General features: G+C 47.8%; 1 protein-coding gene across 5 annotated transcripts in view; it reads left to right on the top strand.

Annotated features, from left to right (window-relative positions):
* The window catches only part of REDIC1 (regulator of DNA class I crossover intermediates 1), an 805,769-nt gene that overhangs the window by 37,540 nt on the left and 742,915 nt on the right, over positions 1–25,314 (top strand). For all 5 annotated transcript variants that reach the window (XM_078680043.1, XM_078680023.1, XM_078680053.1 and 2 more), the window contains exon 2: positions 17,969–18,008. In XM_078680043.1, the coding sequence (XP_078536169.1) occupies positions 17,969–18,008 (40 nt within the window). The remainder of the gene's footprint in view (positions 1–17,968; positions 18,009–25,314) is intronic.

Genomic DNA, 25,314 nt, shown 5'->3' on the forward strand with positions numbered 1-25,314 from the left:
GGGACCCCCCTCATTAGAAGTATTTTGGGGGCCTGAAGAAGACTTCTGGTCTTTTTGTTTCTGATCTCCACCCTTCTGGTCTGCCTTTTTCTGATCACCTCCATGGTTTTGGGGTTTCTGCTTAACCCTGGTTCTGACCCATTTGTCTGCCTTCTTTCCCAATTCTTGGGGAGAGGTCAGATCTGAGTCAATCAGGTCTTGATGCAACAGCTGGTTCTGGCAATTATTAAGGATATGTTCTCTCGTTATTAGATTGTACAATCCTGTATAGTCTGTGACTTTACTTCCCAGCAACCAACCCTCCAGAGCCTTAGTGGCACAATCAACAAAATCAGTCCAGTCCTGAGTCTGAGCTTTTTGGGTATCTCTGAACAACAACCTGTATTGCTCAGTGGTTAGGCCAAACCCATCAATAAGAACACTCTTCAGGACAGTGTAGTTTTTAGAATCCCCAGGACTAACTGTGAGGAGCTTATCTCTCCCTTTCTCAGAAAAGGAGTACCATAAGATTGCTGCCCACTGGTCTTGGGGAAGCTGCTGTAGCATGCAGGTCCTCTCCAGAGCAGTCATCCATTTGTGGATGTCATCCCCTTCTTTGTAGGGGGCACAATCTTTGTCAGGTTTCTATGTTCATAGGACCTGTCTTTATCTTTAGGGATATTGCTGCCACCAGTGGAATCCAATCCACTCAATTTTTGTTCCCTTGCTAAAGCAAGTTTAGCTTGGGCCAGGGCTATCTCTTCCCTCTCTATCTGGAGTTGGACAGCCTTCATCCTGGCCCTATGCTCTTTTCTCTGAGGGGAAGTCATTCCCCTTTGAGAAGCCCTTGAGGCATTAGAAAGGTTAGATTCCCTGGAAAGGGATCTCTCACTTCTATTGCCAGGGAGTATTCTACTATTAGGTCTGGAAAGATGGTTCACCTCTCCATTCCCATGTAGGCTCAAGCTAGCCTGGCTAAGTCTTCTGACCTGGACCTGACTATCCCCCTGATCATCTGAATCTTGATCACCATCTACCTCCTCATCTTCTACCTCTGGGGTGATGGTCTCATCATCTATGGGGGTTATTCCATCTCCTGGATTACCTGAGGGGCCTGCAGTAGACTTCTCAAGATCATCCTTCTCTAGGACTTGTATCAGGATTGGAATGGTAGGGTTGTGACCCTTTTTCAGCCCTCTTGTAGTGCACAAGGCACTCACGTCTCTGAAGCTGAGTTTGTCATAGCTGGAAGGTGCCTTGGCAAGGTCACCTGTTACAGGTAGAAAACTGGTTTGTTCACCTGTGCCAGACATGATTAGTGAGGTGTGGGTGTATGCACCTACCTACACTATGTGTTTTCCTACTAGAACCTTGCTAGTGAGTTGTAGTCAGGGTGTGCTAGGCCCTTTGGTCTACAACTACTAAGTTCAGTAGAACTTAAGTATCTAAGCTATGTTTATATGTACCTATGGTACTTAATGTGATCTTTCAAATTTTATCAAAGATTACAATTGGTAAAACAACAACAAGCTCAAATCCCAACCGCTGCACACCAATGTGAGAAGTTGGCCTGATGTATGATGTTCACTATTCTAGTGAGCACCTTGTAGCAGTCCAAACAACCCTTATGGTGGTGGTTGTAAAGTCAACCTTATAGACAAGCTATCCTAGGGGTAGCATGGACATAAGCAGTCTTAGGCTTAACTCAAGAGGGCATGTGAAGCCAGCTGTTTTACCATATGCAATCCTTTTAATACCAAATGAAAGGATACCACACAAGTTATATATTATAAAATATATGTATTTATTACTAGAATAATCCTCTGTCCTCTTTATGAGGACAGAGGCACAAGCGTTTAAACAAAAGCACAGTTAAAGATACAAAAGTTGCACAATTATGGATAGGGCCGGTGGCCACTCAAACCATATACTAAAATAGTGGTATAAGTACCACCTCTCGAACAATGGTAAGGCCTAGGGCCTTGGGAATCGCTGGGGCTACACTGGTCTAACAGTAGTTAGGACGGGAGAGGCCCGCGGGATTCGGGTGCAGCGCTAAAAGCACACGCATGCACCAATGCAAAGTCAATGGTGCGTAAAAGTTACAAAGTTACTGTTTTGGAAATCTTTCGACTGGACTAGAACTTAGCCACTTAAAACTAGGACACTAGAGGTGTAAACCACTACAGGAGCACCGGTGTTTGATCGTTACCTCACCCACAGGAAGCGGGTGCATAGGTGCCAAAGTGTGTCGGGTTTCGTCATTGAGTTCTATGGAGCCTGGAGATGAAGATGCTGCATGCGGCCAGGAGAGAAGAGTCCGGTTGGATCCAAGGGTGGATCGAAGATGTAGAGTACCTGAAAGCAGAGGGGACAGAGTCTGGGTCACTAGCCAGTGACCAGGAAGGAACCAGGCGATGTCGGGCGCAATCAGGTGGTTGTCGAGAAGCTTGTCTCCGCTGCCACGTGGACTCGGGGGCATCGACGATGACCAGGAGTGGATCAAGGACTGCCCCACGAAGGCTCTCGCTGTCGGCGGTGTCGGCTTCCGGATCGGAGTCAACAGCAAGGGCAGCATGGGCAACATTGGATTTTGCCAGAAGACTAGGGAGTGAACACGTATTGTCGATGTGGAAGGTTTACAATGAGAAATGTGTACCCATGACAACATATGGCGGTGTGGTATGGGTTACAAGGAGGTCATCGAAATACAAGGATCTGAAAATAAATATCTACGAAAACCTTTAGCCGCCCCCCCCCCCCCCAAGTACCCCTGCCTTTATGGTACATGAAGAACTAACATAGATAGCTGCGTACCCCTGAACCTGGTGTGACGTCCTCTGGTCACTGCCTTAGTCCCTAAGAAATAGGTTTGATAATTTTCTTTACAATTCCAATTCCTTTGTATCCTGTAGTTCATCAAACGACACTTTTGGTATCTTCAATAAGCATTTTTATTTCATTATTCCATCTTTTTTAATCCTTTCCCATTTTCTTCATTATTCCAATGCATTTCGGCTTAACCATGAAGCCTTCATCAGGGAATAGATCTAAAACAAAATATGGCCATTTATACACGAGGTAATGCTAATTATTAAACAATAAATTCAGATAGTATATCCTTTCCAAGCGCTCCATGCGAGTGGAACCTTAATTGATTTATTCACATGAAGAACTAAGGCAGGGCTAGATTTCAGACTGTATTTCAGTGGCCTCCTTGATATGGTGGTTAGAAACATGGTCCAGACCAAAGCCCAAAATCTAATTATTTTAGCAGACTGTATGAAGTTAGATAGAGGCTTAGACATCCCCTGGTTAGGTCACGTTTCTTGACAGCTCTCAGCTTTAGGACATCTTGAGCTTTTTAATCAACCCAAATAGCTGCATTCTGAGGAAGTGAAAGACATAAAAATCTATTTTTAACCAAGAGAAGGATGAAAAGGGAAACGAATGACCATAGCAAACCCATGTGTAGACACTATGTGATTTTAAGCCCCGGTATTTTATATCAACCTTTTTGGTCTTTTATCAATAATCTGCACAATTGTTTCCTTTTATCTAGATTCAGATTTAATTGCGTTCATTGGCTTCTTACAGTACCCAAGGGTTTTCTCAAAGGCATTGACCGTAAAGCATTGTTTATGTGATAATTTTTCAGAACAAGATTTGGTGCGTTTTATGTTTTTCTGTGGTTTTTAGAATTAATTACGATCCAAACATAATTTACTTCTTTTAAAAAATGGCCAATTTGCACAAGTCAGACCAGCCTTGATTTATTTGCCAATGCTCTCGTCCCCACTGACATGTTATGGGGTTGCAAGCTTTTTAGCGGGAGCAGTACGTAGAAGGAAAAATATGGATTGCCCTTAGTAATGACTTAGGTTTTATCCGGCTGAACAAGAAATGTTAACATTTTTATGATGAACTTTCTAATTAGGTATTGATATTTGCACATGTACAGTAGTTTTTAGGTTTTGCCTGGCGAAAAGATGCGCTCTGCGCATCTTTTTCGCGCAGGCGAAAACCTGATGAGAACTGTAGTGTGGCTTTGGGTCGGCCCTCGTCATTCATTGGCTGGCTCCATAAATGGAGCCTAGCCATTGGACGAGGGGCCTGTCCGTCAATGCCGGACCAGATTCGGGGGCGTTCCCGAGATTCTTTGGCTTTTGCCGACGTCACGCGACGTCAGCCGAAAGCCGGGAACGCCCCCGAATCTGGTCCGGCATTGCCGGCACTTCTGCGTCTTCATGCAGGGACCCTTTGGGGCATGGTGTCAGCCCTCCTACAGCTCGGATTATTACATTAACTCCGGCTCCGCGCTGATCAGACAGGAGCCAACATGAAATGGGTGCTTGACGCGCTGACTTACCATCAAAACAAACAGCCACGTGTAATCGGCTTATCTCCATCTGAGGTGTCTTAAAAATGCTTGCTTGCAATGTTTCTCCTGCCGTTTGGCTAACTATGGAATAATCGTTTAACCTCGCTGCCTCTTAAACTGTGGCTCTCCCAGTTGAGAGCAGCACAGATTATAGAAAGCACAAACCACTCTGTACACCATCACTGGCAGACACGCCCACTGCGAGAGTGTGCGCTCATATTTATTTTATTACCCTAAAGGGATTTTGTACTCGACTGTTTTTTTATTAAAGAGCATTGTTAAAATTGGGAACTATAAACACTAAGAAACTTTCGCTTAACATAGGTGTGAGCAAAGAAAAAAACCATTTTAAAATGACATGTAAAGCCGTGTGAACAGTAGTCGGCGTATGTGCAAAAGAATGGAGGTTTGAAAATGCTTTTTGTAAGTGGCTGTGTCTATTTCCGTCAGTCTCTAACTTTAGGCGAACACGGGTAGCAATGTTTTTGTCTTAATTCCTTACAGTTTAAAGGAGGTTGTATAGAAGTGTGTCCGGTGGGGTTGCAGCTCACGTGAGTGTGCATTAGTGGTTCTGCCCGCCCAGCTCGCTGCATGTTCGTAGCAGTGTTTGTTCTCGGTACCTTCATTGGTGCGTAAGTGAATGTCGCTGCGAGTCCTTTCCATCTTTTGTCTGTGAAGCTTACACGAGGGCACATAGCATCGTCCCTGGCCTTGCCGATAATGCAGGCATTGGATGTGTGGTGCCCAGCCAGCCATCCGCATGCCCAGCGAGCCCCCACAACCGCGGCAGGCAGGTGCATGTAATAGAAAATGGTCAGACACCAGACGGTGAAATTAAGAAAAGCCCTTCGGTCCCAGATGGAGCCAGTGCATGCTAACAGTGTTGCCTCCGAGGCGGACCTGTGTTATCCTGCATCAGGAGTTGTGAGATGTAGGCCAAGGGAGGGAATGTGCCACTCTAGGATGGGGCTTTTTCTTCTGGCAGAAGGCACGTTTAGAAAATGTACATTTAATTCTACTGCTGGAGCAATTACCTAACTATACTGTGCAAATACATTCGATGTGGAAATCTTATTTAAAGCGTCAAGTGAATGAAGTACTGGACTAGGTTGCCTGTGTATGCAATGCACAGAACCGGTATGCTTGTTGGAGCTGCGCACTGTGGTTGGTTGTTTCTTGGGGGTGCATACATGCCCCGAGGGTCCGTGAACGGGGCAGCTACTTTCAGTCTAGGAGAAACAAGCCTGGGGGTTATGGAGTCACTCACCCAAGTAAAGCTTCCAATAGGTAAACATACAGGGAAATGTCTGGAATTACTTCGTTTGGCCAAAATTCAAATGTTCTGTCGAATCCTTAAGCTGACTGAAGTTCATACAAGATTTCTTTTTCGCGCCGTTGCTGAATTCCCTGCACACATGGATGTCCAGCGTGGGATCAGTGTGTTTATTTTCGAGAGCTCACATTTAGAGCAATTTCGAGCACGCTGTGGTGGAGGCTGTAATGGTAACCCTCACAGAAGACCACATTATCCAGCACTGTAGCGTAGGCAGTGTACAATGACCTCAGCAGCATATACATGCTTGTCCTTGCCCCACGCTCCCATGATGATCTCAGCAGCATATACATGTGCTTGTGTTCAGCCCACGCTCACATGATGATCTCAGGAGCACATACATGTGCTTGTGCTCGCCCTACACTAACCTGATCCCCGCAACTAATAAAAAGTATCCTGTGCTCACACTCTTGATTACTAGCTGATCACACCTTCGTACACACACACTGTTCTTTAAAGTGTGTTGACATGTTTGCGCTCACATGTTGTTCTGCAGTGCATACCCATGTTTGTGCTCACCGTTCTGCCTAAACGCCCTTCCTGGCAGTGTGTATCTACCTCTGATCACATGTTGATCCCAGCAGCGTATTTATAAGTTAGAGCTCACCTTCGTGCTGACATGATGTATGTATGTGTGTATATATATATATCTCAGTGGTCGCACTTTGATTCCAGCAATGTAAATACACTTTTGTTGTGCTTTCCTTCGTGCTCGCATGCTGTTCTTCAGAGAGTTAATACGGACTTATCAATGCTTGGCTTCGTGCTGTGCCTCGTACCTCTGTGCTCTTTGTTTTAATCATTTCCCAAGTTTGCAGTGCTGCACATGTATTTGAAAACGTTGAGAAATCCACACCTATTAGCTTTACCAGTGCTTGTTGCCTGTGCTTGCGCATGTTCTGTCAGGGATTGCTGGAGTGCTTTAGTTCCCCAGCAGTGTGTTGGGGGGCTCGCAGTGTGTGGGGGGGCTCGCAGTGTGTGGGGGGGCTCGCAGTGTGTGGGGGCTTGCAGTGTGTTGGGGGGCTTGCAGTGTGTTGGGGGGCTTGCAGTGTGTGGGGGGGCTTGCAGTGTGTGGGGGGGCTCGCAGTGTGTGGGGGGCTCGCAGTGTGTGGGGGGGCTCGCAGTGTGTAGGGAGGCTCTGTGGGTGTGTGGGGGGGCTCTGTGTGGGTGTGTGTGTGGGGGGCTCTGTGTGGGTGTGTGTGTGGGGAGGCCTCTGAGTGTGTATTGGGGGGCTCTCTGTGGGTGTTTGTGTGTGTCATTTGCGAGAGATCAAGCTAGTGGCATTGTAAATGACAATGCCATTTATTTATGTTAAAAAAAACATAAATAAAAATATTGTCAAGAGCAATGCCAATAGCTCAAACTTTAACAAAGGCAAAACCATTGCATTGTAAATGCTTGTTTTGATTTTCCTCCTGTGAAATTGTACTTTTATGGCCAGAACGTGGCAGAATAAAGTTTTATTGACTGACTGACTGAATAAAGCAGTGCATTACTGTGAGTGTATGAGAGATGGTCAGAGGTGATTTGGTGTGAGTGGGAGCTTGGTGAGACAGTGAGTGCAGGCATGAGTGTGTACATGAGTAGGGCTTGTGTGGATGTGCGAGTGGTTTTACAGTGAATGCATGTGAGTAGCTCTAGAATGAGTGCACGAGTAAGGGTCTTGGGTGAGCTGCTGTGAAGAGTGTTGGGTGAGACAGAGAGCATGAGCATGTTGCTGTTAGTAGGGTTCATGGGTGCGGCAATGGGTACTTGGGGAAACAGTGCATGAATGCATTTCTGTGATTAACGGTCTTTGGTAAGCTAATGTAAGTGAGTGGATACATGTGGCCATCAGTGCAGAGCTTGTGAAAACACTTTAGACACATTTAGAATCTGGTGGGCAGCCTGTTTGGTTGTAGCTTATGCTCCCCTTGCAGTGGACCGCCCTCTATGTTTAGTAACCTAGCCCCCCTCAGGCCCATCCGACAGGTAGAGAAATCTCTGCCTTCTATAGAGTCTCCAGTGTGGTGGCGCCATTGAAGACCCTAAATGTCGGTTCCATGTTTGAAGTGCCGACTCTGCAAAGATTTTTGTTTTTTCAAAACAAACTTCCAAAACAGGAGTTTTCAGAAAACAAGAAAGACCCACCCTGGTGTGCTTGTAATTTTCTCCCCGCGTTTGTAGGCCATTGTGTGTTTCTCTATCTGGCATTCACAGGCCTGGTGTGATAGTCTCAGGTAGGGAAACCTCGTAATTGCCCAGATAGGAAAAATGAATGACTGCTAGGGCTGGATGAGCACCACTGTCACCAGACAACCCAGTGGCGAACAGACCACCTGATCAAAGGTTCAAACCTAGTGAGCCTGCTGACGTCTCCTCTGGTGTAAGCCCTGTACCTCCACTGACTCTAAATACATCAGGGGAACTGTGAGCCTGGCGAGGCAGGAGTGCAGAGCTTGTGAAAACACGTTAGACGCATTTAGAGTCTGGTGGGCAGCCTCTTTGGTTGTAGCATATGCTCCCCATTCAGTGCACCACCCTCTATGTTTAGTAACCTCGCCCCCCTCAGGCCCATCCGACAGGTAGAGAGTTCTCTGCCTTCAGTAGTCTCCAGTGTGGTGGCGTCATTGAAGACCCTAATTATTTGCAGAGCCGGTGCCATGTTTGAAGTGCCGACTCTGCAAAGGTTTTTGTTTTTTCAGAACAAACTACCAAAACAGGAGTTTTCAGAAAACAACAAAGATCCACCCTAGTGTGCTTGTAATTTTCTCCCCGCGTGTTTAGGCCATTGTGTGTTTCTCTTTCTGGGATTCACAGACCTGGTGTGATAGTCCCAGGTAGGGAAACCTCATAATGGCCCTGATACGAAAAATGAATGACTGCTAGGGCTGGATGAGCACCACTGTCACCAGACAACCCATTGGCGAACAGACCACCTGATCAAAGGTTCAAACCTAGTGAGCCTGCTGAAGTCTCCTCTGGTGTAAACCCTGTACCTCCACTGACTGAATACATCAGGAGAACTGTGAGAGTGGCGAGGCTTACTAGTAGTGTTGTTGTTTATTATACTACTTGTGCATAGATATTTAAAATGCAGTACCATTACAGAATATGCGTCCTTTGTTGTTTTGAAACTTTCACTTTCATTTCTAAAAAGCATCGACAAAGCCAGTAGCTTTGCATTTATAAATGAAATGTTAGCCAACGCTTCTGCTTCCAACATGCACATGTGTACCAGTGTATGCATAGAGTAAAATATATATATATATATATATATATCAAATCCACAAACATCGCCCTTTTGAGGAGCCTCAGTCAGAAAGTTGAAATGCCTTTTATTATGAGGGCAAAGCAGCGTGGCATTACAGCAGATGGAGTCCATTAGAGTAGTTTCTCCCAACGCGTTTCGAACATCTCTGTGCTCTTGTTCACGGGAAACAGGAAACTGGCATGGCAGTCACTTACGAAAACTTCCTTGATAAGTACACAACTAGCTCCGCCTCCCTCAGCGAATGCAGCAAAGCATCTTGGAGCTTGTGGTTTTCGTAGTCTTACCCCAGTGGGTGCCACCAAACTCAGTGGAATAGTTCAGATTAAAACCCCAGTGGGTAAAGAAACCTCTTTTGTAAGCCTTCGTGCATGAGTACAAGACACCTCAAAGTGGCCTTTCTGCTCCTTACACGCTCGCAGGTAGCGAGCGCTGGATCCGCCTAAAGTAAGCAGCGAGCATCCTCGCGACCGGAACAGCCGCCATATATCAAATCCACAAACATCGCCCTTTTGAGGAGCCTCAGTCAGAAAGTTGAAATGCCTTTTATTATGAGGGCAAAGCAGCGTGGCATTACAGCAGATGGAGTCCATTAGAGTAGTTTCTCCCAACGCGTTTCGAACATCTCTGTGCTCTTGTTCACGGGAAACAGGAAACTGGCATGGCAGTCACTTACGAAAACTTCCTTGATAAGTACACAACTAGCTCCGCCTCCCTCAGCGAATGCAGCAAAGCATCTTGGAGCTCGTGGTTTTCGTAGTCTTACCCCAGTGGGTGCCGCCAAACTCAGTGGAATAGTTCAGATTAAAACCCCAGTGGGTAAAGAAACCTCTTTTGTAAGCCTTCGTGCATGAGTACAAGACACCTCAAAGTGGCCTTTCTGCTCCTTACACGCTCGCAGGTAGCGAGCGCTGGATCCGCTTAAAGTAAGCAGCGAGCATCCTCGCGACCGGAACAGCCGCCATATATCAAATCCACAAACTCTGAACTATTCCACTGAGTTTGGCGGCACCCACTGGGGTAAGACTACGAAAACCACAAGCTCCAAGATGCTCTGCTGCATTCGCTGAGGGAGGCGGAGCTAGTTGTGTACTTATCAAGGAAGTTTTCGTAAGTGACTGCCATGCCAGTTTCCTGTTTCCCGTGAACAAGAGCACAGAGATGTTCGAAACGCGTTGGGAGAAACTACTCTAATGGACTCCATCTGCTGTAATGCCACGCTGCTTTGCCCTCATAATAAAAGGCATTTCAACTTTCTGACTGAGGCTCCTCAAAAGGGCGATGTTTGTGGATTTGATATATATATATATATATATATATATATATATATTTTTTTTTTTTTTAAAGTTCAACAGAGTTTATTGAATATTACACATGTACCACAGCTGAGTGCCTACAACCCAGGGGCCGGCAGCGTATATCAAAGGGAACAGTCTTCAATAAAACACAGCCAATTAGCCGACATCCCTGGGGCACGGCGGTGATGTATGAAGGGACACCTCAAGTAGTCGCTGTACATGAGAGAAGAAGATGACATAGCATTTCCAGTTCAACTTTGTTCTTCCAGGTAACCAATAAAGTACAAACAAAAGGACAGCACAGGCATGTGGACAGCCCAACAGCAGAGCAAGCAGCATGCGGTTTCTCAGATACCAAAAACCTCTTCATGGAAACTGTGCAGCACAGCCAACGCAGCAGAGCGGACATAAAGAAAAGGGGAAGTGGTCAGCGTGCGCGGGCTAGACTCACATCCACGCAACCCTCTCGCTGCAAAGAATTTTCTACTCGCATGATTCAACCTCAAGAAACATATCGGGGTCAGCCTCAGGAGCCACCTCCCTTGAGCCCTCCCGCTCGTCCTCGGCAGCCACAGCAGTCTCAGCAGGCACTTCATTACGGACCACGCCCTCCAGTACAGCCGCCCAAAAGTTCTTAGGTCTATTCTTGGGGGCTATCAAGGCACTATACAGCTCAGTCTGGGTGCAGCAATAAACCAGTTCTCTCTTCCACACTCGTACCATAGGGGGGGCCTCTCATCCAGGTCCTGGCTATACAACGCTTGGCCATCAGAAGCGCCATATCTACAATGCGTCGCTGGGAGGAGCGCAAGGTTTTGGAGTAGCCCAGGAGAGCCAGTAAGGGTTCCCGGGTTAGTGTCAAGTGAACCGTTTTTATTAATCTCAGCAAAGATCAGTTGCCAGAAAGAGAAAATTGCGGGGCAGGACCATGCAACGTGGAGGAAATCTGCCAGTGGGGCGCTACATCTCTCACACTTCGGGGACTCACGAAGCCCATAGCGATGAAGCCTCTCCGCGTATAGTATGTCCTGTTATGGAATTTAAAATGCGTGAGTCTATGGCGACCATTAAGAGAGATTTTACGGATGCTGGCGCAGCAATAGCCCCAGAGGTCCTCGGTCATTTCGATGCCCAGATCCCGCTGCCAGGCCAAGCGTGGCTTGGTATAATCCGCATACAGCTCCGCCTGGGCTATCCGATACAGGTTGGAAATCAATCGCAGTGGGGACTTGGCCATGACAACATAATCAAAGGCAGTGACCGTCACCGGCTCCGCCATATCTGTCCCCAGAAGTGAACGCAAAGCGCTGCGCACCCTATGGAACAAGAAGCGCGCCATCAGAGGGGGGTTCTCCACCGCAGCGGTCGCCTCGGCCCACGTCCGCGCCGTGCCCCCCAAAAACAAGTCACCCATAGTATGGATACCGAGCCGTCTCAGTGCTCGAATCACTCCCTTTTCCCTACAGGGACTCAGCCAGTGGCACCACTCAAGATTCGCGCTCGGGGTGTATAATAGCGAACACGCCTGGGCGTGCGCCATGAAGTTCCAGGCGTGGGTGACCGACAGTAAGGAGTCGACCAGACCAGTGCGGCGATCCCGAGCCTGTGTCAGTAGAGCCGGTAGAGGGTGCGATCCGCAACGATACATTCAATACGGACATAAGGGGCATCTTGCGGGCCGTGAATCCACGAGTAAGCATGAGCAGCCTGCGCTGCGCGGTAATAGAGCTCCAAGTCTGGGGCGTCGAGCCCACCCGCCGCATACGGTCGCAGTAAAATATGCCACGCGACCCGAGGTTGTTTACCCGCCCAAGCAAGTCTCACCAGCAGCGACTGGAGCCTGCGGAAGAACTGAATCGACAACACCTTAGGGATAGTATTAAATAGGAAAAGAAAACGCGGGAGTATCACCATCTTCATTAAGGCGATGCGCCCCAAGAGGGACAGCGGAAGAGGAGTCCATCTCTCCACATCATCCTCCAACTTAGAGACCGCGCAGCCGTAATTCTCCCGGAGAACGATTTCTGAATCAGTATGGAGCCGAATGCCAAGGTATCGTACCGCCTCGGTAGTCCACTGCAATGGAAACTCAGGCTCAAATCGCACCATTGCCGCTGTAAGCGGGAACATAATCGACTTCGTCCAGTTTACTCGAATGCCAGAGAGAGCGCCAAACCGAACCACCTCGCGCAATACCGGGGAAAGATGATTCTCGGGATCTCGAACGTAAAGGAGCGTATCGTCCGCGTAAGTGGAAACAATGAGCTTGTACGTAGGGAAGCGGATACCCCGATGTCCATGGTACTCGCGTAGGGCGCAGGCAAGGGGCTCAGCCACCAAAGCGTAAAGTATCGGGGAGAGCGGGCACCCTTGTCTCGTGCCCCTTCCAACCTCAATGGGGTCAGAGGGCCAATACGGATCCGGGCCCTCGGTTTGGAATACAGGACCGACAATAGCTGCAGGAAGAGGAGGCCAACACCCATCCTGCGAAGAACATGATGTAAAAAAGTCCACTCAACAGAATCGAACGCCTTCTCCATATCTAAAAATACGGCTACAGCTGACACGTCCGGACGGGTATGTTGAAAGGCGGCAAAGACCATCCTAACGTTGTAAACAGGATTGCGTGTGGGGACAATCCCAGATTGTTCTGGGGCAACCAGTGTCGTAACCATAGGATACAAACGATTAGAAAGCACTTTAGCAAAGATCTTCGTATCAACGTTCATCAAAGAAAGTGGGCGATACGAAGCACAGTCATTCGGGTCCTTGTCTGGTTTAAGGATTGCCACAATTATCGCCTCACGCATTGAAGGGGGCATAGAGCCAGAATTGGCTATATCCTCAAACAGACAGAGCAGATGAGGTAGCAGCAAATCAATGTAGGCCTTATAAAAAGCCACCGTAAGACCATCGCTGCCCGGGGCACTGCCACCCCTCATGGAGGACAGAGCCAACACCACCTCCTCTCTTTCAAAGGGGCGGGCCAAAAACCTACAATCCGTATCAGATAGCCACAGGAGTTCAATGTGAGATTGGTAGTCCACTATACCCTCCTCCGGAGCTGGTCCTCTCGAGGCATACAAAGCCCCGTAGTAGTCTCTAAAGCGCGCGGTTATCTCATCGTTCGAGAGCGGGAGCCCAGAGGCGCCAGATCTCATTATCGGGACGGAAGAGCGCTCTCTGCCCCGCTTAGCCAAGCGGGCCAGCACTGCGCCCGGACGCTCACCCTCACAGTAAGCTCTGGCAACGGCGTACTTTCCTAGGTGTTTAATCTCCAAGTCCGCCTCGTCGTTATACTCCCGGAGGGTCCCAGCAATCTCCCGGTCAACAGAGCTGTCGCCGGACCTAAGGCGCAGCTCCTCCAGATCCCGGAGTTTCCGCTCCAAGAGGTCAAGGCGGCCAATGATCGACTTTAACACGCCTCCGTGCTTAGAGATAGTAACTCCTCTAGCATAAAGATTAAAGGCTTCCCAAACAGACTGGAATGATTCAACAGAGCCCACATTGGTCTCGAAAAAAATCTCCAGAGCCATAAAGAGTTCCTCCTTAAAGAGAGGGTCAAGCAGGGAGTAAGGAGGGAAACGCCAGGAAAAAGGTGGTATCCGTCGTACTGGTACCGCACAGGAGAGCAGTAAAGGCGAATGGTCCGAGTAGGTCCGTGGGAGGATCTCACAGGATCGTACGTCCTGGAGGTAAGCAGATGAAACAAACCAGTAATCTATTCTCGTGTGAATATTATAAGGGGCTAAGTAGTGTGTGAACCCTCCCTGCAATGGGTACCGATGGTGCCAGACATCCAGCAGATCAAGGGTAGTCAATTGTGTAGCAAGTGTGCGCGCAGAGGCCGAAGGCTTCCAAGACGGCCCATCCGACCTGTCCAGTGCCGGACGTAAAGTCAAGTTAAAATCACCTCCCCAAAAAATAATCCTGTCCGCAAGCGCATATACCCTCTGAGCCAGTGTCGTGTAAAAGTCAGGGAGATCAAAGTTGGGGCCATATGTATTCACTATGCACACGTCAAGTCCTTTGTCATACAGGTTGTAATCGTAAATCAACCCTCTCTATCCGTGGCCACGGGCGTCCAAGCAAGGGAGGACCTAGGATTAAACCAAGTGAGGACCCCCCGGGCGTGAGTGGTAAATCCTGCAGCATGGACATTGTTATGGAGCCCTCTATAACCAAGGATAGGACTGTGTGCCGGTAGGTGTGTCTCCTGTAGAATCGCGATATCTACCCTGTGCTTTGCTAAATACTGGAGGACTCTACGGACCTTACAATGGTCATTTAAGCCCCGCACATTCCATGTCAGGAGTCTCAATGTATCGGGAGTCGCCGCTCCATCTGTCATCTCCCCCGCCATATGAGAGGGCGCATCTGCCGCACACTGCACAGCAACCTGGAAGGTTATGTGTTCATCGCTGTCATCCCCACCAGTTAATCCACATGCCTCAAACAACAATTGTGCCGCGCCACAAAGCAACAAAAAAGTCTCTGAAACAGAGCAACCCCGTCCCCCCACCCACGCCTGCCCTACCCCAACTAGGCCACGTTCATCCATCCACCCCAACAGGCAGCCCCCTCTCCCCATGCGTCCCCCAACATTACAACAGTCGCAGACAGGCTGTGGTCCTCCGCCCTCCCCGACCAACAGACTCCCACCCCCCTCACAGCCCCCAACAACAATACAGCCACAATCACCTCCACCACCCACACAACATCCAACCTCCCCCCCACCCCCCAAAAAAAAACCCATGGTAGCAGTGGTGAGCACACGGGGGCAGAAGTAGCCGAACTAACACGTGCCAGTGACACCCAACAAAACCAGCCCAAAGACCACCCTCCGTCACCCCCCCCCCCCGCCCCGGAACCTTGAATAGGTAAGCGCGGCAACGACACCACTATGCGCCCATTTGGAAAACCATAAGAACAGTAGTGTATCACATCAAAATAGGTCACTGGACCCAGGGCTGCACCAGTGCAGCCACAGCAACGCAACACAAAAGGGTACATTGTCAAGCACAGTCCGGCAGGCAATGATTAATAAACAAATACCATAACAGACCCATATCCCTGAGAGAGGTGCAACGACATCCAGGCAAGGATGCAAAGGATTCAAGTTCAGTATAAAAGAACTGTCAATACCAGGAAAAGAAAGGTGAAACAAAGCAATCTGGAGGGCATCATGTCCCTTGGGTCAAAGGAGCCCCCCGCCAGACTAAAGTGAATAAAGCAACAGCCAAACCTGGGGTGGCCCATCGTGCCGCGATCAGCTCGCACCAGGTCCCAGTCAGTCCTGGTTCTCCAGGGAGCCTCCGTCCGGATCGGCGTCTTCCTGTCTCGTCCGTCGTTTCTCTCGTTGCCAGTCCTTCAGAGTCTTCTGCAGCGCTTTAGGGTCCGTAAAGATCAGAGACATCCCCTGCCGGTTGACACGCAATTTAGCCGGGTACAGCATCGCTTAATCTGCACCCAGTTCCCGTAGCTGGCGTTTCATTAGGGCAAATTGCTTCCGGGCCTCCTGGACCCGACCTGTGAAGTCAGGATAAATGGACAAGGTGGATCCCTCATACTGCAAAGGCTGTTTCTCTCTAGCCAGTTTAAGTGCGACATCCCGATCCCGATAGTTCAAGAGTTTGGCTATAATGGGACGCGAGGGAGCCCCTGGCTTCGGTCGCGGCCCCAAGGAGCGGTGTGCCCTTTCCACCACAAACATGTGAGAGAAAGCGTCATCACCCAGTAGTTTCTTCTGCAGGTTTTCCATAAAGAGCTCCATGTTGCCCGTAGGAGTGCTCTCCGGAAGGCCCGTAACACGCAGATTACAGCGTCGCAAACGGGCTTCTAAGTCCTCAGTCTTGTCCAGGAGCGTCTGCATAGCCCTGCCCATCTGTCTATTGTCCGTCTCCAGCATGGTGTGGGCCTCCTCAACCTCAGTAAGGCGGCGTTTCGACATATCCAGTCTCTCCGCATGTTTATCCAGCCTCTCAGCCATGCGGTCCATACGATAGGTCATGGCATCCAATTTCGTGCCAATAGCCGTCATGCCGCCCTGGAAATTCTTTTCCATGGCGAGGAGTATCTCTCTAAGGTCCTGTTGTTGCGACCCTTCCTGTTCGTCACCACCAGTCGCACCGCCACTCACAGCGCCATCCGCGGTCTTCGGGTTTTTCTGCGTGAAGGAGAGCTTCGGCTGGGTTCTATCCTTTCGCCCCATGTTGCAGGCAGGGGCCTCCAAGCTCCAAGCGTAGGACCACGATCAGTACACACTACAGCAGAAAAAAATGAGGCAGGGTGGATCCTAATGTCCCGCAATCCCCTATGTTAGCACACAGGGGAATAGGCAACTCAGCAGGAGCAAGGTCTCGAAGGCCCCATGCGCCCAGCAAGTCACCAGGGATCAGCCGGGCACCAGTGCAGGGAAAACTAGCCGGACACAGCGCCAGTCCCGCCAAGGGTAAACAAGCGGACCTCAGGGGCTCCCTGTCCCCCCGTCAATACCAGCACACAAATCCAATGACCGGAGGGTAGGAAAATTCACCACCAAGGGAGGGTCCAGAATTAGCCAGCAAGAGCGCGGGCTCGGAGCACTGCAGATATCCCAAAGTGGTCGTCGCAGAAGGGCACTCCCCGCCGCAAACAACAGGGATCCCCCAGAGGGGAGAAGTTATGCCCGCAAGCACCCACTCCACAGCGGAGCTACAATGGGGGAAGCACAGGAGGAGCCAGGTCCCAGCACTCACGGCAGCTCCAGGCGGTAGATCACACAGCGCTACCCCTCTCGGGTGCCTCCGCCGTGATCAGTCGCCTCCCAGCATGGCCGGGCCCCGCAGGCCGCTGCAGCTCAGCTCGGCAGTGGTGTCCCGGCCAGCCAATGATGTCGCACTCGGGCGCCTCCGCACACCGACACGCACCCCCGCTCACCGCCGAGACCGGAGATCCCGCCTCGCTTTGTAGCGCGGGGTCGCGTAGATCTTCACCCCTGCGGGGACAGTCCCAACAGCGGCCACAGCTGGCAATCGAGGCCGCGGCTTCACAGGCCTGCCGCGCGCCTCCCCACCGTCTAGCAGGTCTCGGTCCCCAGGTTGCTGGCCCCCTGTTTCGCCTCCAAAATGTGCACCGCAGCTGTCGCGCTCACAGCAGGACCGTGTACTGCTGCACAGTAAGCTCCAAACGGGCAGAATATTTGCAGGATGATGGTTCCGGGCAGAGGAGCTCCGGACTCAGGCAGCCATCTCGGTTGCCGGCTAGCTCCTCCCCCCTATAGTGTAAAATACTTAATGTGGAGTGTTCTGTAACATGTTTTTTGCCTAAGTGGAAAATGTATGTTTGGAGGGGTCTCCCCATAAATATTTATTAAAAAGCACCTACACAGCAGACATTAATGCTGTGTAACAAACCCATCAATACTGAATGAACAACAATTACACATCAAACATTGTTACTGTGTAATAAGGGATGAGAGTGGAATTTGATGTATTGGCCATGGTTTAAATAAACCAATGAAAATGTTATACTTAAAGATTCTAGGTATTTATGATACCATATGTGAGCCTTTCTACCGTGCTTTACTTCTTGGCGGAATAGACAGGCCTGTTTCCTTGACCTAAAATGGGGGTGGTTGTGGTCCATTGTTTCTTCTGCATGTATGTATATCTTGAATTCTTGCCTCCTTATAATGGGTTTGTGTGTCTGAAGTAAATCATCTGAATTGTATGGCTTGTATTTTTTAGGTCACGGATCATGTTGAAACAGGAAAAAAGAAAGCAAAAGGTATGTTGTTTTGTAACACTTAATTGCTGCCATCCGTCACGCTCCCTTCAGATGTATCAGTTGTCTTGACCACAGAATTAGTACTAAAAATGTGCAAAGCTAATTGGTATTTCAAAATGGATATCCGCTGGTCCTTTATGTTCACAAGAAATGTCTTCAAAGACACATGTATCCCCTTGGAAGGCATGGGGCCTGTCTCCATTTGCACCCGCTGTCTTTCGGGACCTCAAACCTTTACTTCAGCCGCTCAAAGCTAGAATTTTTTTTACATGGCATGTGGCTGTTTCCACTAAATATTTTTCTCTGTTCTCTATTTCTTATAGAATGGGAGGAACTCAAATTTTAAGTAAAGTGAGTCTCATTGCTTCCTCCCTGTTTCCTATGTACTGCTTGACAATCCTATTTAAAAATATGTGAATCTTCAAATGAGTTCTGCTGAAGAAGATAAAATTACTTACCTGAGCCATTCTTAGCGTTCTTTGTGTTCATTTTTTTACTGCCCAGCACTCGTTACTTTACCAGGAAGGACTCTAATCCCCACAAGGCAATGCGGCAGGAGCCTCCAACGCGACAGACTAGCACCGGGAGGCGCATAAAGGCAGCCAAGTGCTCCTGCAGTGTGGGAGCCCTTGTTGGGGTTCTTGGTGTTCCTTTTTTACTGCTCAGTACTTGTCACTTTACCGGGGAGGACTCTAACCCCCACAAGGCAAAGCGGTAGGAGCTCTCGCGCGGCGAGACTCCCGGCGAGACTCTCGCCGGAAGGCACATAAAGGCAGCCCAGGGCTCCCGCAGTGCGGGACACACGCGGGCGTGCCTGGGCCTAGGGCTGGCCCGTCTGCTCCGGTCAGCGGCAGGAAGAGGCAGGGCTGGGCCCCCCTCTTGGTTGGGCGTCTTGGCAAATAATCTCTTGTCCCTCAATGATGAGCCTGGTACCTTAAGTTTGTCACGCTTACCGTCTCCAGTCCTTTCGGCAATACTTATTTTGTTTCTTCATTCTTTCACGTGTTTTTGGATACAATAAATTGTGTATTTCAAACTATGGGGAAAAGAAAACACCCTAGTTCTGCGCTAGCTAAGTCCCGACCAAAATCTCGGCAGTTCATTATGAATTCTATTAAAGGGGCAATGGGGGCTATTGAGAAACTAATTTTAAGCGTGGTGGAAACTTTAACCATATGTACTGCGGGTGGCCTTGACCCGATGAATTTGTGCACAGTCTCCTTAACTGCACCCCGACCCAGTAATCTTCAAATTGTGAGTCCAGATACACCGGACAAGGATGAGATTATTCCAAACTCCACTTCACGGGGGACTTTGAGTCCTCATCTGCCATCTAAACGCCCTAAAATTCCCCAGGAAACTTACTGTGGACCCATCTGATGGGCTAGTAAAGGTTTTTAAAAAAAGGGACTTGTGCAGAAGCCGGCAGCTATCCCCAAGCCCCTCAGAGCTGTCAATAAACCATTGTCTTCTGCACCCCTAATCTACACTCCATTGCCGTTGTGGATAACTAACGAGTAAAAGACTCGTTCTCCCGGGGCTCTGCGGGACTGTACGCACCACTGAATGACGTAGGACGCCTCCCGACGTGTTTCGGGGAGGGCGTGTCCTACGGGCGGGTGTCCCAGGCTATTTGAACTTTTCTCAACAGATCGCTAGTATCTACGCGGCGATCCAAAGACAGGCTGACAAACGAGGTGTCGTCCTCGGAACAGTAAGGAGTTACAGAGGGGCTCGGGGTGCCATTATGACCTGTTACTCCCTTAGCATGTGGCGTTACTCTTGCAGACGCCAAAATGCCTGAAGGTTACAGATTCATATATATTTCACTCACGGTGATTCGCACCGTAAACATTATTAGTAACTACAGGCTGGGTGCGAGATACTGTCTTCGTATTATTATTTTCCCCTACTGCAGGTTGTGTTCTTGGGACACCTACCTGCAGGAGGCCATGTCGAGTTTACTTCCTCAATAAACTCGTGAGTGATTTACATGAAAGTGAGTTTGTGTTGCTCCTGGTGCAGCTGTTTATGGGGCATAAATACTAATCACACATAACGTCCGGAGACAGAGGGCGGATTCAGTAAGAGATGTAGAGTGTTTTCGATTATAACATTGCATACAAGATTTTATTTCTTTTTATCCCATTTCATATGATACCGGTGGGTGCTGAACTCGGTATTCCCAGAGACCATGGACAAAAGATAGAGATTTTCTATTCGGATTGAGGGGATGTGACAAATGTGATCATATTCTATTTTTCTACCCCAGTGGGGTTCTAACAACATACTCATAGGGGGTTTATTTACATTTCCAGCATATGTTTCCCATGTTATTGGGATCCCTCCATACATGCTGATTCAACTAGAATCCCATGTGATCAGTTAATTGGTACATTGACCGAATTACGGTGTGACCAATATTGGAACGGGCAACAACACATGTCCTGAAGAAGACCGGGGTGACCTTCGTGGCACAGTAAGTCGGTCGAAACATGTTGACAAAGGCGGTATTAGGAGGGTTGTTTTGAGAATCATGAGTTTCTCTTAAAAACATTACCCATCCTCTTATTTCTTTTAATCCTGGTTGTGGAGCCTGTTAATAAAGTTTTCGTTTGGTATCCACAAACTAGTTTTAAACACTTTCCCTTTAACTGCACGTGTTGTGGACCTTTTCCAGTCACAGGGTGATATCCACTGATCACTATTTGATTTATATGTTTATGTGTTGTTTGGTCTCGTACATCTGTCTTGTGGTCTTTTTATGTTAAACCCCCCCTCCCTATGCTCCGTCCAGAGTGTGGCTACACCTGGGCGTATTGTAAGCAGACCCGATGATGAAGCATGTCACACACTTCGGTGTGTGAGTGAGGGCAGTATTCTCAAAACAAAGGACTTTTTGTTTTGTGGAATGTTTAGGGGTTTTTCCTTCTTCCTTTTCTTGATTTTCCTCTCCACCCCTTTACGTGTGTACAATTATTACTCAGGGGGTTCGGGGTGTGAGACCTTAGACACAATTGACCCTCTCCCCTTATTTGTGTTAAATGGCATCTGTTCAAGCCCTGACAGAACTTATTAAGACCTCTTTTTGTACTCTCACAAACAGACTTAAAGCTATTGAATGTGCTATGCTAACCTGTGTCGAGCGATTGGGTTCGGTTAATTCCCACCCTGACAGCCTTCTCTTGCATGGGAACGGTCGGGAAGGGCTTAAAGATCATTCTAATAACAATGGTATAATCTCTGGAGACTCTGTAACTCTTCCACCACAACAAACTGTTCCAGGGAATTTTGAGTTACCCAATCGACCAGTGTCAAATTTAGTGCCTCAGTTACAACAAGCACCAGTCACTGAAGTAAATAGGTTTCCTATAACAAGCATTTGCAATGCAATAGGTCTCGCATTAGGAAAGTTTGAGCTATTGGTATTGTAAATGGCAAAGTTTTTATTTATGTTTCTTTTTTTTTAAATAGCTAAATTAATAGCTTCGTCATTTACAATGCCAATAGTTATAACTTTCGCAAATGTGATACCTATAGCATTTGTAATGCAATATGTTTTGTATTTACAAACCGCGAGAGGACAAAAAAAAGCTCCGGACCACCGCCTCCTCCCAGGCCTTCAAAAGGGACCTCAAAGTTCTCCTCCTCCAGAGACACCTCCAAAAGTAATTCACGTCCTCTTGCTATTTGTGAGGAAGACTTCCCACTACTGATAATTTCTACTTTCCATGACCATGGAAGTGCCTTCCCAGTGTATGCCTGTGATTGGAGGGTCTGCCTTTTTTGCAGTATTTTCCATGTACTGGTGTTCGGTGCCCTTTTGTAACATGCACACACCACTCTGCCCTTGCAACACACGGCTGCTACCTCTCACATGTCTTTACCTTTGATACTTGCACAAGTGCCACCTTGCCCATGTAACGCTTGTTCCTGAGCCTGAGTGTCTAGCACTTATTGCAGGACTATACCTCTAATTATACTCTGTTTTCTCTTATAACTGCACACTTGTCACTTTCATTTCCTCTTGTGCACTTTTGACTACCTCATGTATTTTGGTTGCTCACAATTTTTACTCAAGTATTTTGTTTGCTCACGATTGTCACTCTTACCTTTACTACCTCATGTATTTTGGTTGCTCACAATTTTTCCTCTTGTGCACTTTTGACTACCTCATGTATTTTGGTTGCTCACAATTTTTACTCAAGTATTTTGTTTGCTCACGATTGTCACTATTACCTTTACTACCTCATGTATTTTGGTTGCTCACAATTTTTACTCAAGTATTTTGTTTGCTCACCATTGTCACTATTACCTTTACTACCTCATGTATTTTTGGTTGCTCATAGTTTTTACTACCTCATGTATTTTGTTTGCTCACAATTGTCACTATTACCTTATGTAAGTAACGTATGTTTTTGCAACCTGTTCTTTTGTAATGTTTCTCATTATGTTTCATTTCTGTTCCTAATGTGAAGCGCTCTGACGCCTTCGGGTAAAGTCCGCGCTATATAAAAATGCATAAATACATGAATACATAAATACCGCCTTCGGGTAAAGTCCGCGCTATATAAAAATGCATAAATACATAAATAAATAAATACCGCCATCGGGTAAAGTCCGCGCTATATAAAAATGCATAAATAACTAAATAAATAAATACCGCAAATCACCGCCGTCACTCTGCCGGCCTGCGACCAGGAAGTCAGGCAGGCCGGCGCGACAACCGGAAACAGGAAGTAGGAGGGCGGGAGCCTACCCCGCCTCCCACGGAAGAGCCGCGATTGGAGCCGTGTTTGGAGCACCGGAGCAGGCAGGAGCCTACCCTGCGCCCCGGTGCCGAAGGAGGGCAGAAGAGTCCTGCTGCCGGGCCCTGCAGCTGAGGAGAGCCGCCGCACGAAGGAAGCCGGTGAGTGGGTTGCTGAGCTGCGGGGGGGGGGGGGGAGAGCATGTGTGTGTGTGTGTGCGCGCGTGGGAGGGGGCCGCGGGCTGTGTATGTGTGTGTGCGTGCGTGTGTGCGTGTGTGTATGTGTCTTGGAGTGCCTGTGTGTGACTGTGGGGGAGGGGGTGTGTGTGTGTGAGCGAGTGTCTGTCTGCGCGCGCATGTGTATGGCGCGGGACGCGACGTGCGCGTTCGCGCACATGAATCCAGGAGAGAAAAAGCTCGTACACCCTCTTGTCCTCCTTCCCCCCACACTGATCGCTATTGGTCTCCAGCTGGACAAATGCATCCTTGCAGGATGCATTGCCAGCGAGACCCAAAAAGGGTTTCACCCATTTCCCCGTTTAACAATTGCTTTGTGGGAACTGTTCCTACCCATTCGTTGCCCATTTCTGATCGATTAGATCTCCCCCATGCTGCTACCCCATATGTGGTCATTTTGGCCAATGTTCCGACCCTATGTGTTCATATTCAAGAAACATGGGACTAGCTAGGAAATAAATCACTTAAATGGCTAAACACTAGAGTGGGAGCACTCTTTGCAGATTTTAAGATGGCCAGATGGGTTGGCAGAGGTTCCAAAGTACTTCAGGGCGACTGTGTAGGGCTCTCCTTTAAAACTCCAGCACTAGTTAATGTCATAATAGGAAGAGCAAGCTCAGTGCTTTTAAATCAAAATCAAATCTATGCTCTACCACTTTCTTTCTTTCATCAACCCCCCACAACCCCTCATACAATCCAATGTAATGACAACACTTTTCTCAATTTCAATCACTGTATCAACCATCAACATTAAATCCAAATTATGCATGTCCTCTTACATACCCTATTTTGACGTCTAATGGGTTTGACTGTCTCTATAGTCTTACCGGGGTGGATTGACTCAAGGAACATTCTCTGAATAGAGTTATTCCATGTAAACTCGTCCCTACAACCTCGACCCCTGTCAATAGTCCACAGACAGATAAGGACTTGCTGAATGCTCAGCTAAGTGCGGAGCAGCCCCCATTGAGGAGTGAGGTAAATACGGACTCTACAACACTAGCTGTAAGTATCACCACAGTTTTATGCTGGAATGTAGAGGGGCCTTCGTAGTAAACACAACTTACCAGAATGGGTAGACTTTACGACAGGTTTCAATATCATCTGCCTACCATAAACATGGGCTGTTGAACCAATTCATCTCAGCAGCTTTAAAACATTCCATTCTCCAGGTTTTCCATCGAGACATGGTAGGCCAAAGGGTGGTCTTTGTATTTATGTTTCAAATACATTATCTTTCTCCAATGTAGCTGTAAAGTTTTCTATCAAATTGTCTCTGTCGATCTCTCAGCATCCTTTTTATTGTTACTAGTAACTTTTTACAATAATACTTGTGGTCTAGATATACTAGATATTTTAAGTCAACTCAATGTCAATCTGGAATCATGAATCAACAAGGGTAATAGAGATAAAATCCTGGTAAGGGGGGTCAGATTTTAATATGCAACCCTGCCAATTGTCAGCTAACAAGATCCGTGGTATAACTTCCCCCACAAACAACATCACTCATTTTTCACACAAATTATGGAGAGAAAGAAACTCAATGAGTTACTTTTAAAATATGACCTATGTTTCAGTAATGAATTTGGAGACAGACCAGTTGAAATATCCTGCATATTTGATGGTAGTATGGGAAGAAGTGTTATTGATTTTCTGCTTTTTCCCTGTCGTTATTCTGCCATAGTTAATTATTTTACGTTACACGGTCTTGCAATGAGTGACCATTTTCCTCATAGCTTAGTGTTGAACACTAAACCTGTAAAAAATCAAGGGGTTTGCCATCATACTTTGTCAGTGCAGAATACATAGAGCTCTCTCATTTGAACAGTTTTACTCTACGTTGGTCTATGATCAACTCGACCAGATTCTTAGAACAACTAATCCATCAACAGAGGAGTGCCTTTAATGCTGGCTTAGATGAGTCAGCTGAAGCTACCACGATTATAGAGGCATTTGACCAAATTACTGAAGCAATCAAAGTAGGGCTAACTTCCAACCAGAAGAGAGGAGCTGTAAATACCAAGTGATGGTTTGATCATGCTTGTACCCAGGCTCACAAAAATCTGAAAAGAGCCTTAAATTGTACACCTAGGAATATCTTGAAAGTACAGCATTGGAGACAGTCATGTAGGCTCGCCCTAAAAAAACGCAAAAACGGTTTGAAAGAGGAGGCCTGGGAAAAATTGTATGATGCAAGCCGTAATAAGAACACCACTCCCTCTTCTTTAGTAATGACGACAACCCCAGAATAGAGGTTGCAGCGACTGAAAGGACTGGGTAGCTCATTTCTCTAAAACTATGTGCGGATAGCATAGAGCAGGG

The sequence above is a fragment of the Lissotriton helveticus genome, chromosome 1_1, assembly GCF_964261635.1.
Source record: "Lissotriton helveticus chromosome 1_1, aLisHel1.1, whole genome shotgun sequence".
Lineage (NCBI taxonomy): Eukaryota > Metazoa > Chordata > Amphibia > Caudata > Salamandridae > Lissotriton > Lissotriton helveticus.